General features: G+C 48.4%; 1 protein-coding gene across 16 annotated transcripts in view; it reads right to left on the bottom strand.

The window, feature by feature from the left end:
- Positions 1-17,802, bottom strand: part of CDK20 (cyclin dependent kinase 20) — a 39,098-nt gene that overhangs the window by 13,696 nt on the left and 7,600 nt on the right. For 11 of the 16 annotated variants that reach the window (XR_005354342.1, XR_005354345.1, XR_005354343.1 and 8 more), the window contains exons 8-11: positions 15,738-15,775; positions 8,257-8,420; positions 7,723-7,841; positions 4,100-4,309 (exon numbers count right to left, since the gene is read on the bottom strand). Coding sequence is in view for 10 of the 16 variants with exons in the window: in XM_038527340.1 (XP_038383268.1) it covers positions 4,100-4,309; positions 7,723-7,841; positions 8,257-8,420; positions 15,738-15,775 (531 nt within the window). In the remaining 6 variants the exon portion in view is untranslated. Of the gene's footprint in view, positions 1-4,099; positions 4,310-5,612; positions 5,789-7,722; positions 7,842-8,256; positions 8,421-15,737; positions 15,776-17,802 lie in introns of those variants that run through there. The other 5 variants (XM_038527342.1, XM_038527338.1, XR_005354346.1 and 2 more) reach the window with 5 other exon arrangements.

The raw sequence follows: 17,802 nt of genomic DNA, 5'->3' as shown, positions 1-17,802 counted from the left end.
CTTCCTGTTGTCCTCAGACCCCTGCCACATGCAAGGACACTGGAGAAGGCCACTCTCTGAGTAAACAGGAAAGGGAGTTTCCACACTGTCCAGGTAGCACAGCTGCCACCACACTGCACGGTCCCTCCGCTACCTGGAAGATCCCTGATAAAGAGTGGACCCAACAGTCAGGACAACTCGCCAAGCTTCAGGCAGTCACCTTAAGTTAGCTCTGGAAGCCCCAGCTAAGGACCAGCCACAGGTGCACATTTACACTCACGGGCCATAGCCAGTGCTGCAGCCACACGGCCTGAAACAAAGCTTCTCATCCACAATTCTCCCTCTAGGCAAAGACCTCAGGAACTCTTGCCTCCCACAAACCCCAAGGCATAAATGGCAACCACACACATCTCTGCACACATCAGACACCTTCATCCCCTTTGGAGACCCAGACATACCGACAGTGACCAGGCACTCACTTCACTTCTCAAATACACAACAGTTGGGGCAGCCCAGGTGGCTCGGCAGTTTAGCGCCGCCTTCAGTTCTGGGCCTGATCCTGGAGACCTGGGATCGAGTCCCACATTGGGCTCCCTGCATGGAGCCTGCTTCTCCCTCTGCCTGTGTCTCTCCCTCTTTCTCTCTGTCTCTCATGAATAAATAAATAAAATCTTAAAGTGAGCTCCTGAACAAGCCATACTAGAGAACTTCCCTTCATGTGCCAGCCTTAGCATGCAGTCTCTCCCAGAGCACCACGCACATGGCCGGCATACACAAGTCCAGGTTCAAGAAGATAAAGCGTGCACATGTCACCAATCAGCCTGAACACAGAATTACAGTACACTCACCAGAAAGGAAGCTTCCTGGAGTCTGACTCTATCTTTGATGTTTGCTGACAGCTTCTTGGCCTGCACATCCCACCCTCTGTTCCACATCCAGGTAAGCAGACAAAGGCCACTCGTGCAGAATTCAAACCACAGAAACCCGGCCCCTCCAGGAGCCCTCCCTCCACCCTACCACAACACAGGAAGAGCAAGCCAGTCACTCCCTCTTGCTGTCTCCAGCCATTCAGGCCCACCTCCTGGAAGCCTCTGTCCTGAAAGCCTTGTTATATGACACACATACCCCCCTTGGAGCTCATGTGGCTTCAATATTCTTGATTATCAAGCCAAATTTGGGGTCAGGGTTGATCCTACCCCTGTTCATCTTAGGACTTAAAGGCTACATGCTCGTCACTTGAGTTGTGTAAGAGGTTGCTGCATGCAGCCTTGCTTAGAGACATTATGGCCCATCAACATGTGAACTGTACAGACAATTCAAAATCTTGGGCATTTAGTTCCTCATAACCTTCTAACATAAATGCTAATGTCCTGTGTTTCTTTTCTACATGTCATTTTAAACCCACAAGACGTAGTTCCTGCTGTTTTACTGTTGATCCCCTCAGATCTCATCCTCACCAGTGCTGCTCATCACATTCTCCCACCACCCTAGGATTCCAGCTCTGCTCATCTTCCTTCTGCTTCAAGTCCCACACCTGCTCCTAGTGGTGGTGTGGCCATTGCTAATTCCTCATTTTTAACCAAGATGCCTTTATCCCCCTTCATTCCTGGGGGACACCTTCTATTACGGAATTCCTGGCTGGTAGTTCTTTCTTTCCGGATACTATTCTTGATCTGTGAGATCCCACTGCTGCCGGTAGCATGTCAGACCCAAGAGGAGTCTACGTCCTCTGGCTGCTCCGTTAGGCTTTCTAGGTCCTCAGACAATCTCAGCTCACTTTAATGGGCCCATGTGCACATTTATTTTTAGTCCACTTGGAGCTTGTAGGCCTTCTTGATTTCCATGGATTAATGTCCTTAATCTATTTTGGAGAAATATCTGCCACTATCTCTTCAAATGTTCTTTTGACCTACTCACTCCCTCACCTGCTCCTGATACCAAGTACTAGAATTTTCCATGGATCCTCTATGGCCTTGCTACTCAAAATGTCGGCTGCAGACTGGCAATACCAATACTACCAAGATGCTCATTAAAAAAGTCAGAATTCAGGGAGTGCCTGGGTAGCTTAGTGGGTTAAGCGTCCAACTCTAGATTTCAGCTCAGGTCATGATCTCAGGGTCATGAGATCGAGCCCTGTACTGGGCTCTGCACTCAGTGGGGAGTCTGCTTGAGATTCTCTCTCCCTCTCCCCACTCCCTGCTCTCTCCCGTGCACTTGCCTGCTCGCTCACTCACAAACAGACACACACAGGTCAGAATCCAGGGATCCCCAGAGATCCAACGAACTGGAATCTGCATTTAAACATCCCCAGTGGTTCACATGTCATTAAAGCCTGAGAAGCACTGGTCTATATCTCCTACCCTCTCCTTCCATTTACTTCATTCAGTATCTCTATTTCATTCCAGGTAACCTCTGTCTTAACTTTCTCATTGATGCAGAAAATATCATACAGAAAAGTGCACGAAACACAAACACGACACTCAAGGCATCATTATAAAGCCAATACTCACGTCGCCACCAAAGTTAAGAGATGGGATGTTGCCAGAGGACCACAAGCTCCCCTCTGCCCCATCTCAGTGTGCTTCCACTATCCATCCTACTATGAAACTCACCCACCGAGTCGCTTTTGTACTCAAGTGTTTCTATTTTGGAATTTCTACTTGGTTCTTTTCTAAAGCTGTTAACGTCATTTTTCGCAGCTTTGATCTCTGCTGAAATCCACCTCCCTAAACACAGCAACCGGAGGGGTCTCAGCGTGTAATGACTGCAGTACCTGAATTCCTGTGGCTCTCCTGACCTCATCTGTGATTTACCCTGCCACTTTAGCTGCTATCACATCTCTCACATGCCGACTTAGCTCTAAGTGTTGGGAGTGCTGAAAACTGCATTTCAGATCAGAAATAACATGCAGACTCAGGTACATTATCCTTCCCCAGGAAGGAGTCACTGCTCCAGGTGGCTGGGGTGCTGGGCTGTACCCCAATGTCCCACCCAGTGTAAGGGGAGGTACAGGGCTTTGCCCTCAGGGGCCTACCACTCCAACTAATCCCCTTGGTGGTCAAAGGTCTGCAAGCCTCTCAGCTGCCCTGGGATAAGTGTCTCCAGGGCAAAGTAGCCCATGTTGGGCTCCCCTCTGACTTCTGCTAAATCTCCTGAATCTTGGGCTAGACACTTGTTCTTTCTAGTTCTCTGATGTTATCCAGGAGATGGATGCATTCTAACTTTTCTAACTGTCCTTCGCAGACCAATAACTGGGACTCACATGGCCTACCACTCCCAGAGAGAACCACAGTGGCCTCTTCATCTATGCAACAGATTCTCAAACTGATCTGGGGATGCCACTTACACTTACTCTAAAGTCTTCTACAACAACTGCAGTGTGGCTTACGTGAAATCCGTTTCATCAGATGTTACGTGTTTGCCAAGCTCAGTTCCTTTCCTGCCGATTCTGTGTGCACGTGAAGCTATTCCTGCACATCTGCCCCTTTTGATATCGGCGATGCCACCCTGCCCACCCCTTCCAAGGCCTCCTACCCCATAGGTGGGGACACTGCCTCCAGGTGAGAGCCACTTCCTGCACCTGCCACCTCAATATTCACGTCTCTCCAAAGCCTCCCCGTGCCCAAGAGTCACTTCTAAATGGACACTCTGGTAACAGAGGCTTTTGGAATCCTGGGGAAACACTCAGGTTTTGTCAAATGCGCCTCAGTTTCTCCTGAGTTGGGCCTTAGCTGGGATGTGAAACAGGGGGAGGGGAGTAAGCATGTAGAGAGAAGGAACTGAACCACAGGGAGAAGATAGGCTGCAAGGAGGTCAGGGGACAGGTAAGCTAGGGCACGTGAGCAAGATCCATGGGCATCTCACTGACGGCTGGGGGAGAAGTGGAGATAGGGGCTAGGGGGCAGCCTCTGTGGGCAGCCGAGCTAGAGGAGGGCGGGGGTCTCCGCCCTCTGCAGCTGGACAGGAGGAGATGGGGAACCAAGGAGCAGAATGATCACTCGATCTGCCACATGGAGCACGGGCTATCACAGCGGTCTGGGCCCCAGAGCGTCCCGGGAGACACTGGAAGACTCTCGGAGTCAGCAGGACCTGCACAGGATCCCGAGAGCCACTCACTCACCAGCAGAAAGGGGGTCTCCGGGTGGTCACAGGCCTGCAACGCAGACGAGGACGTAGGCAGAGAGAAGGAGGCCCACTCCCTCCCGTTCTCCGCTTTCCACGTCTTGATCAGCCCCTGCTTGTCCACGGTGACAACCAGCTGCAGCCGAGGGTAGGCCGCCAAGTTCACCAGAGCAGCAGGCTGCAGGGGGCTTGACCAGATCTCCGTGCCCTGGGCAAAACAGAAGGAAAACAAGGACTTCTGTGGGGGCCACAGGGGCTGCACAGGCAGAAGCAGCACCATCCCCTCCCCTCCCAGGCCCCAGTGTGGTGAGTCCATGGCAGGTCATAGAGGTGGTGCTTCGGGGCAGAGCTGTGACTGAACTGGGGGTGTGTGAGTGGCACCACCAGGACTGGGGGGCGGGGGGCCCAGCATGCACACAGCAGTTACCCCGGCCCCACTGAGGAAGGTTGGGCAGGGGGCTGGGGCTATCCCGGCTGCATCCAGAGAACCTCCATGCAGAGCAGGGCAGCCCCAGCTCACAGATTAGCTGACTCGGGCATGCGGGTGTGAATGGTTCACATAGCGGGTCCGCACCGCCCTGCTCAAAAGACGCCCCCTCCTGTGGTTCATCCTGGCCAAGGCCTGAGCTGGGTAACTCCTTGGGCTTTCTCAGGACCGTAAAAACTGGAAGGGGTGGAAGAGCCAGTGCGCGTGGGCCCTGGGCAGCAGAGAACCACCCCTACGTACCCTTCCCAGTCTCCTAGCACTGCCACTAGGGCCTCCTTTCCCATCCTGGGTCGTCATAACCCTTCTTCTATCACGTCTTCATTTCCCATCATCTGTGTCTGTTCCCAACTGAGATACCTCAGGACTCCTCTATGAGTCTCTTCCTTATTTGATTTCTGTTGCTTGAGCAGCCAGGTGAGCATCACTGGAAGGAGCTCGGCATCAGTGACACCGGGGGACAGCCGGGAGTCTCAGGGAGCACGGCACATTCACCAGTGCTCGTGAAGAAGGTGAAAACTCCCTTTTGGTTTCACAGTGGAAGCAGGTCAGGGGGCGGTGCACAGACATGCGTTGACCAGTGACTGCCCTGCAACATGCCTGCAGGAAGGACCCTGATACCAGAAATAAACTCAAATCCTAGGACTCTCCAGGGATGGTGGGTAAGGCAAGGCATAGAAAGTCAGAGCAGAAACCAATACAACCAGTCAGAAGCATGGTCTTAAATACTGTGAGAATGTGGAAACTGAGAACGTTTTTGAAAAGGAGTATTTATTGGAGCGCCTGGATGGTGCAGTCAGTTGAGCTTCTGGCTCTTGATTTCGGCTCAGGCCATGATCTCAGGGTCATGGGATCAAGCCCCGTGTCCGGCTTCACACTCAGCAAGGATCTGCCTGAGATTCCCTCCCCCTCTAACTCTCTTGGTCACTCATATGCACACTCTAAAATTAATAAGTAAATCTTTTTTAAAAAAGGATTTATTTATTAACCTTTATTAACCTCAGGAAAAGTCAAATGTCAGTTTGCCTCATGACTCAGTGTGATAAGCACTTACACAATTATAATACTACCAACAACAGAGAATTATTTGGGGACAGGAAGACTGCTCTGTGTGGAGAAGGGAGGAGGAGGGGGGTTTTCTTCTACAGATCTGCTGGTGAAGAGTATGCGCAGACGGCTCTGGACTCTGAAAAGAAGCCCATGCTGGAAAAACAAACCACGCTGAAGTAATGTTCAGCAAACTACAGATGTCAGCCAAACCCAGCCCACTGCCCATATCTGTATTTTCGTTTAAAAAAATCCAAAGAAAAAATAAAAATAAAAATAAATAATAAAAAAATCCAAAGACTATCTCACGAGCCATGAAAATGTGTGCACATCGCATGTCAATGAGCATCACCGGCTCTGCTCGGACATGGCTTTCGGCTCCTGCACGGCGCCAGCAGAGCCGAGTAGGTGCAGCAGGACCATGGGGCACTTGACGGAAAACATCCACTGAGCCTGTACCCAAGTGCTCTCCTGGTCCAAGTTGTGACCTGGTCATCTGGGAAACTCCTGGCCACCCAGCCACCAGGCCGTCCCCTGCCAAACCCACACCTTGAGCCTACGTGGACAGCAGTCCGCAGCCAAGGTCAGTCCTTCAGAGAGGCTGCGGGGAGGTCGGTAGCCTCCCTCACCAGCAACTACAGGGCCTTCCTGTGAAATGACCTTCCAATACTGCCTGGTAGGAGGAAAGACTAAGCACAAGAGGAGGAAACCATCAACAACAACCGAAAACTTGACCATGGAGCAGAGAAAAATGACGCAAACTCTGTACCTTTTAAACAAGAGAGCAGAGTGGATATGAATGGGCTCCTGGAGTTAAAGACATTCCTGTGAAGTGGGCAGACAACCAACACACCCTCAAGTATGTGCATGGAGGATCAGTCTCCTGGCCTAAGGGCTGGCCCCAGGGAAAGTGAAATCAGACAGGACTTAAAGTGGGGTCTTCCCTGGGAAGGGCTGCTGAGGAGAGCAGGCAGGGGAGTGTGTGCACTCATGAAATATCTTCTGTCCTACTTTTCAAAACCATCAACACTGCTTTACTTTCATGATTCAAAAGCAAAACAAACGTAAGTGAGCAGGTGTAAGCACTGTCCCTGAAGTGCTCCCACGTGGCACCCCTCTCCCCATCCCAAGCCCCATCCCAGCCCCAGCTCCTGGGCCCCTCACGACCCAGGTGGGAGCCCAGCTAGGACTCTCAAGACTTGTCACCACCTGTGGCCTCTCAGGTGTCCCTGCATCACCAAACACAGCACATGCCAACTCCCTCCCAGACTCTTAACAGGTCGTCGGGGTTGCAGGGATGCAGCTGGGAGCCAGGGTGCCCTGTTCAAAGGAGCCAGGGAAATCCAGGCAGCCCCATTGGCTCTCTGTGCACGAACTGGACACTTCCAACAGGCCTGGCTCACAAGGACATAAGCAGGCTCCTCACTTAAGTAGCAAGGACCCAGGGGTACCTTCGCTTGTCCACGGCTTTCAAAATCAAGAGGTAGTTTTCTAGGAAAAAATCCTTTCTAGGAGGTTGGGTTCCATATGTGCAGAACCCCTGAATTTACAGGGAACTACATGGTTCAAGACTCAGAGACACTTCCCTCTCCATCTTAGACTGATCATCTGTAAAATCAGGAGGCTAATAACGCATCCTTTGCTCAGCTGCTGTGAGTACCAAATGAGAAAATGGACTGCAAAGGTTTTGAACTCTAAGTGACAACCAACTGTAAAATACCAACTGAGTTATCAAAATCTCAACACTTAATAGGCACAGGGGGTAACTAAAAGAGGCAACTGTTTGGGCAAAACCACCCAATTGGGCACTAGCTCCAACGCGGACACCACAAGACTGGGAGCAGGTGCTGCCACCTGCCACAAATGTCCACCTCCCTGGGCAGGCAGCACAGAGTCAAGTGCACATCAGGCTCCATCTGCAATCAGACCCGAGTTCCATGTATGATCTGCCTCTTGTAGCTCAGAGTTCTCGTCTATACCATGGGAATCCCACCACCTAGAAGGTGCCCACAGGGGATGAATGAGCTAGCAAAGGGGATGGACCTCACTGAGATCCAGTGCGTTGCACCTTGGTCCCACCCCTGGCTCACCTCCTGCACATCCCAGGCACGCACAGTGCTGTCCGAGGACACGGTACACACCACTGACTTCTCCTGCCCATCAAACCGGCACTCGTTGGTTGAGATGTAGGCTAGTTCATCTATACCTCCTGGAAGAAAACACAGACTGGCCGTGAACACACACACATATACCTGGGATGTGGATATGCAGACTGGGGAAGGGCAGACAGGACATCCTTCCTTTCTCTCTGGAGAGCACACAGGTGCTCCTTAGGGGCAGTAGTGGACATAGGGCTTCATACCCAGGACTGCCCCTTCCACCAGCCACAATTGGCTCCCTACTCTCTTGCTTTCTGTTTCTTCTACCCTGAAATAAATATAACCATTCCTTTTTCACAAGATTACCTCGAGCACCAAGAGACACAGCAGGAATACAGAACCCAGCAGGGCATGTACTCATCAAGCAGCACCTACCCACTCATTGGCTAAACACCAAATCCCAGGACACTCGACCAGGGCAAGTGAGCAGTACGAAAGCACACAGGACGACATTCCCCACCATACCATTGTGCCCAGCAATGGCTTTGCAGATGAAGTCCTTCTCTGGCCGCCCAGATTCCATTCGGAACTCCAGCTCAGATCGGCAGAGATAGTACTCTTTCCATGTTTGTGTGCCCAAGGTCATCTGAGGGGCTTTATATGATGACCAGCGTCTCAGACACAGTTGCCTGGAAAACAGATGCATGATCCCAGGTAGGATAGGGCAGGTGTTAGAAGAAGGTACTAGGATGTTTACGGGTCTAGCTCTGACTCCTGCCTTTACCATCTAGTAGCTTCGACAACTCACTCTGCCTACAGAACCCTCACCTGCCTCCACTGTTAAATGGGGATAATGATGAGATGACACTGAACAAATGTTCGCCACCATCAGGCATCATCATTTCTTGTGCATCCAGCCAGTTTTCTGATACCTTCATGAAGTAGATCCTGATCCCCTTGTACACAGTGGCTTTAACAACTGACTCAAGGCCAAAGGCAATAAGCTTTGGTCACGCAATTGTAATTCAAGAGTATATTTCTTGAAGTCTCCAACTCTTATTGCTGAACTATTTTTCCCTCAGTTCTGTCAGCCCTTCGTGTATTTTGCTACTGTTATTATGTACATATGCATTTATAATTTTTAGATCTTCTTCGTGGATTGACTTATCATCATAAAATAGCCTTGTTTCTAGTAATTCTTTCTTACAGTCTACTTTGTCTGGCATTAGCGTTGCTGTTCCAACTTTCCTTTGCTTACTGTTTGTATGGCATACCTGTTTCCATTCTTTTAACTTATCTAAGTCTTTGAATGTAAAGTATGTCTCTTGTAGACAGTATAAAGTTGGATATTGTTTATCCCTTCTGGCAATCTCAGCCTTTTTTTTTTTTTAAGATTTTATTTATTCATGACAGAGAGAGAGAGAGAGAGAGAGAGAGAGAGAGAGAGGCAGAGACACAGACAGAGGGGGAAGCAGACTCCATGCAGGGAACCCGACATGGGACTCGATCCTGGGTCTCCAGGATCACACCCCAGGCCGAAGGCGGCGCTAAACCGCTGAGCCACCGGGGCTGCCAATCTCTGCCTTTTTATTGGAGTGTACACTTAATACATTTCACACAACTAATGATAAAGCATTGATTTATATGTTAACTTACTACTCATTTCTTTTATATGCATTTCCCCTCTACTTTTCTGGTACTGCCTTCTTTTGCATTAAATACCTTCTTTTTTTTTTTAATAATTTTTTTTAATTTTTTTTTTTTTTTATTTATGATAGTCACAGAGAGAGAGAGAGAGGCAGAGACACAGGCAGAGAGAGAAGCAGGCTCCATGCACCGGGAGCCCGACGTGGGATTCGATCCCGGGTCTCCAGGATCGCGCCCTGGGCCAAAGGCAGGCGCCAAACCGCTGCGCCACGCAGGGATCCTGCATTAAATACCTTCTAATGTCATTTCTTCTACCATATTTCTCGAGTTCTTAAGGGTTACCTTGGGGATTAACCTAGTTTTAATTAATATCAGCCTAATTTCAACAGTATCCAAAAATTTTGCTCCTATGTAGCACCATTTCCTGCCCCTCTCCAATTGCATGGCTATATCTACAAATGAAGTTTTATATATTATATGTGCATCAACAGAGATTTACAGTCATTGTTTTATGCAATTGTCTTTTAAGTCATAAAGCGGAAAAACAGACTAACAAATAAGAAATACACTTAGATTGCCTTTTATATTGCCTATAGAATTACTTCACCAGTGTTCCTTATTTCTTCATGTAGATTCAACTAACTGCCTAATGTCCTTTCATTTCAATCTGAAAGACTGCCTTCATTTCTTGTAGAGGAAGTAGGGAAACAAACCATCTCAGCTTTTGCTCATTTTATTTATTTTTTATTTTTTTAGCTTTTGCTCATTTTAAAAGGTCATTTTTTCCTTCGTTTTTCTAGATATTCAATTCTAAGTAATAATCTTTTAACATTTCCAATGTCATCCCACTACCTTCTGGGTTCCATGTTTTTAAATGAGAAATCAACTGTTAATCTCATCTAAGGTTCCTTGTACATGATGAATTACTTCTCCCTTGCTGCTGTCAAGGTTCTGTGTCTTCAGATTTCAAGTTTGATTACAATGTGTCCTTTCACATTGTTTATGTTTTTAAAGTAATCTCTACACTCAATGTGGGGCTTGAGCTCAGGACCTCAAGATCAAGAGTTACATGCTCTACCCACTAAGCCCTACAATGTGTCCTGGTGTGGAACTCTTTGTGAAACTGATGTGCTGCTTACTGCACTAAGATCCTGGTGATGTGTAACTCTTTTGAATTTATCCTACTTGCAGTTCATGGAGCTCTTGCACATGTAAATTAACCTCTTTCATCAAATCTGGGAAGTCTTCAGCCCTTATTTCTTTAAATACTTTATTCCTTCTCCCTTTCCCCTCTCATTCTGGGACTCCTGTTATGCAATGTTAGTGTGCTTGATGGTGCCCCACAGATCTCTTAGGCACTGGGATTCTTCCTTCTTCATATTCATTGTATTCTTCAGACTGGATAATCTCTATTGACTTATCTTCAAAGTCAGTGATTCTATCTTCTGTGCTCAAATCCTGCCTACGTTTTTGATAGTATAATTTTCTACTCTATAATTCCTAGTTATTTTATAGTTGCCTTCTACTGATATTGTCTATTGGATGAGACATTGTCCTACTTCCCTTTAGTTCTTAGAACATAATAAAAATAGCTGATTTTAAGTCTTCATCTAGTAGTTCCAATGCCTGGGCTTTCTTAGAGACAGCTTCTGTTGTTTGCTTTATTTCCTGTGCACTTTTCTTATTTCTTTGCACAACTCATAACTTCTGTTGAAAACTGAACATTTTAAATAATGTGGAGCTCTGGAAATCTGAACCCCCTAGGTTTGTTGTTTCAGTCGGTTTACTGTTGTTATTTTTTGTGTAGTGGCAAATTCTGAAAAGCCTACATTCTTTGTTATATACGGCCTCTGAAATCTCTGCTTAAATTAGAGCTAATGATTGGATAGGGATTTCCCAAATGCCGAGAACTACTAAGTCTTCTGGTCATCACCAAAGGGATATGTGCACCAAAGGCATGCATTCAACACTCAGCAAGGCAGCTGACAACTATACACTAGCCTTCACTTCCTATGTGCACAGAATCTCAGGGTTAGCCAAACACATGAGTTTACAGCATTCTTAGGTCTTCTCTGAATTTGTGCACACCCCTGTTACACGTGCCTTGGCTTTCAGATTCCTAGGACAGTATCAGGGCTTTTCAAAGCCCAAACCCCCAAAGACATCACCTTCTCAGCTTTCCCTTTTAAGCTTTTTGGTTAGCCTACTATTTTCTCAACTACTGTCCATCAGCTCTGAGAGCCACAAAGGTAATCAACTGTCTGTTATTGTTTTGACAAAAGTCCCAAAGTAAAGGCTTTCCACATTGAATGAACTCCAAGTCAGACCAAATAAAAACAGTTTGCCCATGAAGTCTTCCAAGAAATACCAGACAGGTTAAATAATGACAATTTTCTGGGAATGAAAATCCAATCTCATTTTTTCCCCTTCTAGTGACTGCCAGGATTCTGGTTTCACTGTGTGAGCTTTTTTTTTTTTTTAATTTTTATTTATTTATGATAGTCACAGAGAGAGAGAGAGAGAGAGAGAGAGAGAGAGGCAGAGACACAGACAGAGGGAAAAGCAGGCTCCATGCACCGGGAGCCCGATTCTCCGGGATCGCGCCCTGGGCCAAAGGCAGGCGCCAAACCGCTGTGCCACCCAGGGATCCCTGTGTGAGCTATTGATATATTCAAGGCTAACACAGAACTGGAAGGGTTATAGGAAGCAGTCAAGAAAACTTGCTGTTCTAAGCTTCCAATTTTCTTTTCTTGAACACTTCCTAGACTACTACAAGTTTCTCGCTCATTTCCAGTTCTGAAAAAGTTGATTTTGACAATTTGTGTCAGTTTTCTCACTGCTTTTATAAGAGGAGAAAATTTTCAAATCCACAATTTTCCAAGAGTCTGCATTCTGAGCTTCCATGTGACTACTGTCAATTCTATGATAGCACCTCTCTCATCAGGTTTTTAAGAAGAAAAATGGTACCCACACTGTAGAAAACTACAGAATCTCCATCTACTCTGTGGTCACCAAAGTGAGTGAGACATGGCTCTTGCCATAGGGCACTCTGAGCCAGGAGTTAGGAGGATAAGCAAAACAAAAGTTCATGGGAGAAGCATGACATTTCAGAAGGGGCAACGTGTGATATGGGAAATGAGCAGAGAGAGTGGACTTCTGGCTGGGAGAGGGCGGGGGGGGGGGGGTGCGGGGCGGGCTTCATGGGCAGAGGCTTCCAGCATGATAGTCCCCAGAGCTAATGTGGCATCATGTGGCTCCAGCCAAGCACTCCTATCTCACAGAGAACACAAAAGGGGTTAGGTGGGAAATTCATGGCTCATAGCCCATGGCCGCAACAAGTTCAACACACAGTCATCATAGCTTCTCCACTCACTGAGCACCTCCTGCCTGGCCCTGTGCTAGCACTAGGGACCTTCTAACACGCTAAGAAGAATCCAGTGCCCATGCTGGATGAAGGTTTTACTGTGCTTGCTGGAACTCCAGTAGTAGAGTAGTATAGTATACTGGCAGCCTCTGGGCACAACGGACAGACGCCCCTGGATTATTTAGTTTGGGTTGCAGAGGATTAACCCACATGGACTAGCAGCCACACTTAAAAAATCCTAAATTTTCACATAAAAATCAGGAAAAGGCAGGTGGCCTGGCTATACGGAACCTAAATTCCCACCTGATAAAATTTGTCTGGAGCTGCATAAACCTGTCCCCTTTAGATAAAAACAAGCTCTCAACTTCACCATCTCTTTTTATCTTCTCAACGTTGAGACTGTCAATTACCTCATATCACCACTCCTTATGTCATTGGTTTTGAGTTGAAACAAAGGAAATTTCTTGTACCTGTATCTCAATCTAAAGAGTGTGAAAACAAAAACTAAACCAAGAAGATAAAGTGGCTTAAGAAAAAGGGAAGAAAAAAAAAAAAGAAAAAGGGAAGGCGGCACAGTTCTTTGCGGAAGTAAAGTCTATTTCTATGTATTTATGGCTATTATATACACATCAAACCTTAAGTAGGAACCATGACCATTATTTAGAAAAAATAAAAAAACAAATGATTTGGCAAAAAAAAAAAAAAAAAAAAGGAAAGACAGTTGGTCAAATGGTTGACTCTTGATCTCAGTTCAGGTCTGGATCTCAAGGTCATGACTTCAAGCCCCACACTGGATTTAAAAACAAAACAAAACAAAACAAAACAAAGGCAGACCATCAAAAAGCCTGAAGTATGAATATGAATAAAATATGTGATATGCCTCTGATTTTCAATATATCAAGTGAAAAAAATACTGATACCAAAACTTTTCAGATAGCAATAACAAAATGATCTGTTGTACACAACAGAAATTATGTACCTTAAACAAAAGCAAATATTTGTTTTGTGATCTTACTTCTAACCAAAAGCTAATGTTCAGTGTGTTTAAGAAAAAGCAGAATTTAAAAGGTTATAAGGCATTAAAAAAAAAAAGGAACTTGCAGCATTCTTAGTTAAAATTATACAGGACACATTAAAAACATACGACCAGTTAACTACACTCATTTGCTGTCTCCATAAGAATTTCTAATGGGTCTAGAGAACTTAGGGGCCTGGTGGACATCACAGACACAGCCTCAGAAATGATACATGAGGGACGCCTGGGTAGCTCAGTGGTTGAGCATCTGCCTTTGGGTCAGGTCATGATCCTGTGTCCTGGGATCGAGTCCCACATTAGGCTCCCTGAAGAGAGCCTGATTCTCCCTCTCCCTGTGTCTCTGTCTCTCTCAGTGTATCTCATGAATAAATAAAATCTTAAAAAAAAAAAAAGAAATGATATATGCATGTGACCACAAAAGACAATGTTCCTGAAATGCTGTTGTCCCAGCTCCAGAAACATAAACCCAGTGTTTTTATAAAAACACAGTTCAAGGACACAATGCTGAGGAATGACTTCATGCTAAAAATTTTAGCACCAAACAGTATGAAAAAGTAATAAACTGAAACCCATTTGTGACCTGGCTCACAGAAGCCAAACCATCTACCTGAGACACCAGAAACACAACATAGTAACAGGACATATGGGTGGAGGGTAGGTGGTGAGCTGCTGAAAGTATGTTTTGAACTTACTCCTGCCAAAAAGAAATTCCTCTCCTAGCTTAGCAGCAAAGATGAGAACAAACCCCAGGGCTGGGGCTGGCATCTTATTTCAACATGTGAATACTGCTCCACTAGGTCTTCCACGAATGCCCACACCAATCAATGAGTCAATTCATTTATTTCCTATGACACAAAATCATTAAGAATCATATTTGAAGAGACATAATCTTGTCCACTCCATAGAGAAATTAATTTCCAAAACTGAATGTTCTATCTAGAGTACATTCTCCAAACTGTAGTGATGAAGACTGAAGCCCAACAAAAGTTCTCAAAACTAAAGGAATTAGTATCATTTTTCTAGCTAACATTCATTAGCAATAACAAGTGAATGAAAAGCAACAGACGCTGTAAGACACAACACTAAATGTGGCAAGAATTCCCAAATATCTCAATGCACAGTTATTCTGAAAACAAAACCCATCAAGCAAGGATTCCCTCCATGTAGGCCCCTTCATGTAGGAACAGCTATAGTGGCTAAAACGAAATACAGCTCCCAGTTAACAATCAAGGCTACAGTCTGTCTTATATTTAGCAACAGATAAACAATCTGACAATCTGACACTCCTTTCTTGGGACAAAGGCAGTCATGTGCCCAAGGAAAAATAATGAGTAAGAAAATGTAATAAATTAATGATTAAAATATTTTTTATCTTCAAATTTAATTTTTGATTTTTTAAAAAGATTTGAGAGTGAGTGTGCATGCAAGCAAGAGCACGATTGAGGGGTTGGAGAGGCAGAAGGAGAGGGAACAGCAGACTTCCCACTGAGCAGGGCACCTGACGTGGGGCTGGATCCCACAATCATGACCTGAGCCAAAGGCAGACACTTCACTGACTGAGCCACCCAAGTGCCCCTTGTTTTATTTTATTCTAATTTCGTTTGTGCTTATACAGCTATGTTGTTACACCAAAGATGAGTTCAAATAAAAGCAGTGTATAGACTTGCCTTCTGTCAGCCAACTGTGTTCATTTGCTATATATTTCTGCCCGAGTCTGGTACTCCCACTGTATGTCAATCTCCCATGTGATTTAAGAAAACTCTTACATTCCCACATACCATTTAAAAAAGAGTATCACAGGCCTCGTGACTGGGGGAGGTGGTTTCCTGCTGCTAGGTGCTTGGATGGTCCTTTCTTGTGTACTCGTCAAAGCCAGAAATGCAGTGCTCAGAACACTTATCCAGGACACCCCTCACCTGGAACACTCTCCTGACCACGTTTGGCTTTTCCTTCACTCACCTCCACAGTTCTTTGGTCCTTGAAACCTCATTCCAGACCTAGAACAAGAGGGCAGAGAAGAGAATGGTCAGGCTTGCTTGGTGCCTCGCTTGCTAGGCACTGAAGGGGTGGAGAGCTAAACCAGACTCACTGTCTGCAGGCAAGAAAATTCATTCTTGGGAATCAAACATATTTGCACGATCCAATAAAAACAACCAAATGAATGGAAAAGGAGAAAATGGCCAGTTCGGTGGAACCAAGGGACTCAGAAGTGACTACAGATAAAGTCCCCAGAGGCTGAAGCATTCCGGGGAGAGCCAGGACCGACCACTCGGCAAAGATGTGAAGGAGAGAGTGTTCTGCCATAACTGGAGTGCTGGGTTCTGGGGAAAGGAGCGAAGATCTGCTTAGACCCAAATCCCCAAGTCCTATTGTTAAAACCTGGGAAGCCACTTGGGAATCAGGGATGGCGGAGGGCAGGGTTAAGCTGTTGGAGGAAGATCGCCCGCAGCTGTCAGAAGTTAGAGCTGGAAGCCAGGGCAGAGCAACAGGCCCCAGAGGCTGCTGCAGGGAGGAGGTGAAGGCCCAGGCCTGGAGGACACGGAGATGCCCAGGGGTAGAATCGCGCGTGGCCTGGGGCGCGATGGGGCGCTGTCAGCCCTGCTCGGTTAACTGCCCCCCCCCACGCGCATGCACTGCGGAGAGGCTCCGGTGGGTCGGGGGGGGGGGGGGGCCGCAGCCCCGTCCTGGTGCTCCCTGGCCTCTCCAGCCTGGATTCTGAAGCTTCGATGGGAACCACTGCGCGGTTGTCCGCGGTCCCGCCCCACGGAAGGCCTCATCCCTGGAACGGTGAAAGGAAGCCCCCTCCCCTGAGCCCAGGCCCCACTTCCACTTCACTTCCACAGCCCTTGCTCATTGGCTGGGTCAAAGGTCCTCGGTATCTTCAGCAGGAATGTGAAATGTCTATTTTGCAAAAATCAAGCCAAGTCAGGCACGAAGTTCAACACGTTTTCCTTCTCTGTAGCTCCCGGTTCAAAACCCAACTGAGACCCCTTCCCAAGCTACGGAACACGCCCCCCGCCGCCCCAGGCAGCCCCAGCGGTGCGAGCAGCCAGATCCAACCCCAGCCGGTGGGGACCATCGGGAACACGCAGGGTCCTCCCTAGTAAACGGGATAGAAACCCGGTGTTTCACGTGACACACTCTAAACGGGTCAGAGAACTCAAGTAAAAGCCTGCGTAGGGACCTCTCCGTAAAGGACGTGAAGACGCGCGAGTTAATGAGGGCCGGCCCGGGACGCCGGCGGGGCGGGGCGGGGCGGGGCGGGGCGGGGCGGGGCGGGGCGGGGCGGGGCGGGGGCTCTCGGGGCACCGCACCTGTCACCGCGGAGCCGACGGCAGGGGCGCTCGCCGCAAACCGCCCCCGGCCCAGCCCCCTCCCGCGGGGTCAGAGCCCTCCGTCCGCCAGCAGTCCTACGGCCAGCGCCGGGCCCCCGCCGCGAGCCCCGCTCCCCGCGCGAGCGCAGGCCCCGACCGACCCTCACGCGCGCGTTAGCCCGCCGGGGCCCGACCCCCGCTGTGGGCGTCCTGACTGGACCCTGCGGACACTGCGGGGTCGCTCGCGGGCCCCGCGGCGGAGACTCCAGGACGTTCCAGGAGCAGCAGCAGCAGCAGCAGCAGGGGACGCGTTCCCCCAGCTGGTCCCCGCGCCCGGGGCCGAGGCCGAGGCCGGGCGCTCGCTGTCCGCGCACCGGGCAAGGAGGGTCTGCCATCGCCGCCTCCCGGGGGGAAACAGGCCCGAGGAAGGGCCGGCCGTGAGCACGCAGGGACTGTAAAGCACCGCCTCCGCCCGGGACACAGCGCGCTACCTTGTCCACCTGGGCAGCGCGGAGCAGGTCCCGGGCCTCCAAAAAGGAGAAAACGTGCAGCAGCTCGTGGAGCCCAAGCTGCGGCTCCATCTTCCGGGCCGCCCAGCCTTTCCCGCCACGCCCTCTCGCGCTGCCGCTCCACCCACCCAAACCCGCCCATCCCGCCGCGCCTCCGCTCCGCTCGCCCGAACCCCGCCTATCCCAGCGCACTTCCGTCCG

The sequence above is a fragment of the Canis lupus genome, chromosome 1, assembly GCF_011100685.1.
Source record: "Canis lupus familiaris isolate Mischka breed German Shepherd chromosome 1, alternate assembly UU_Cfam_GSD_1.0, whole genome shotgun sequence".
NCBI classification, from domain to species: Eukaryota; Metazoa; Chordata; class Mammalia; order Carnivora; family Canidae; genus Canis; species Canis lupus.
The sequence above is the reverse complement of the archived record's forward strand: the minus strand, read 5'-3'. Positions and strand labels throughout refer to the sequence as shown.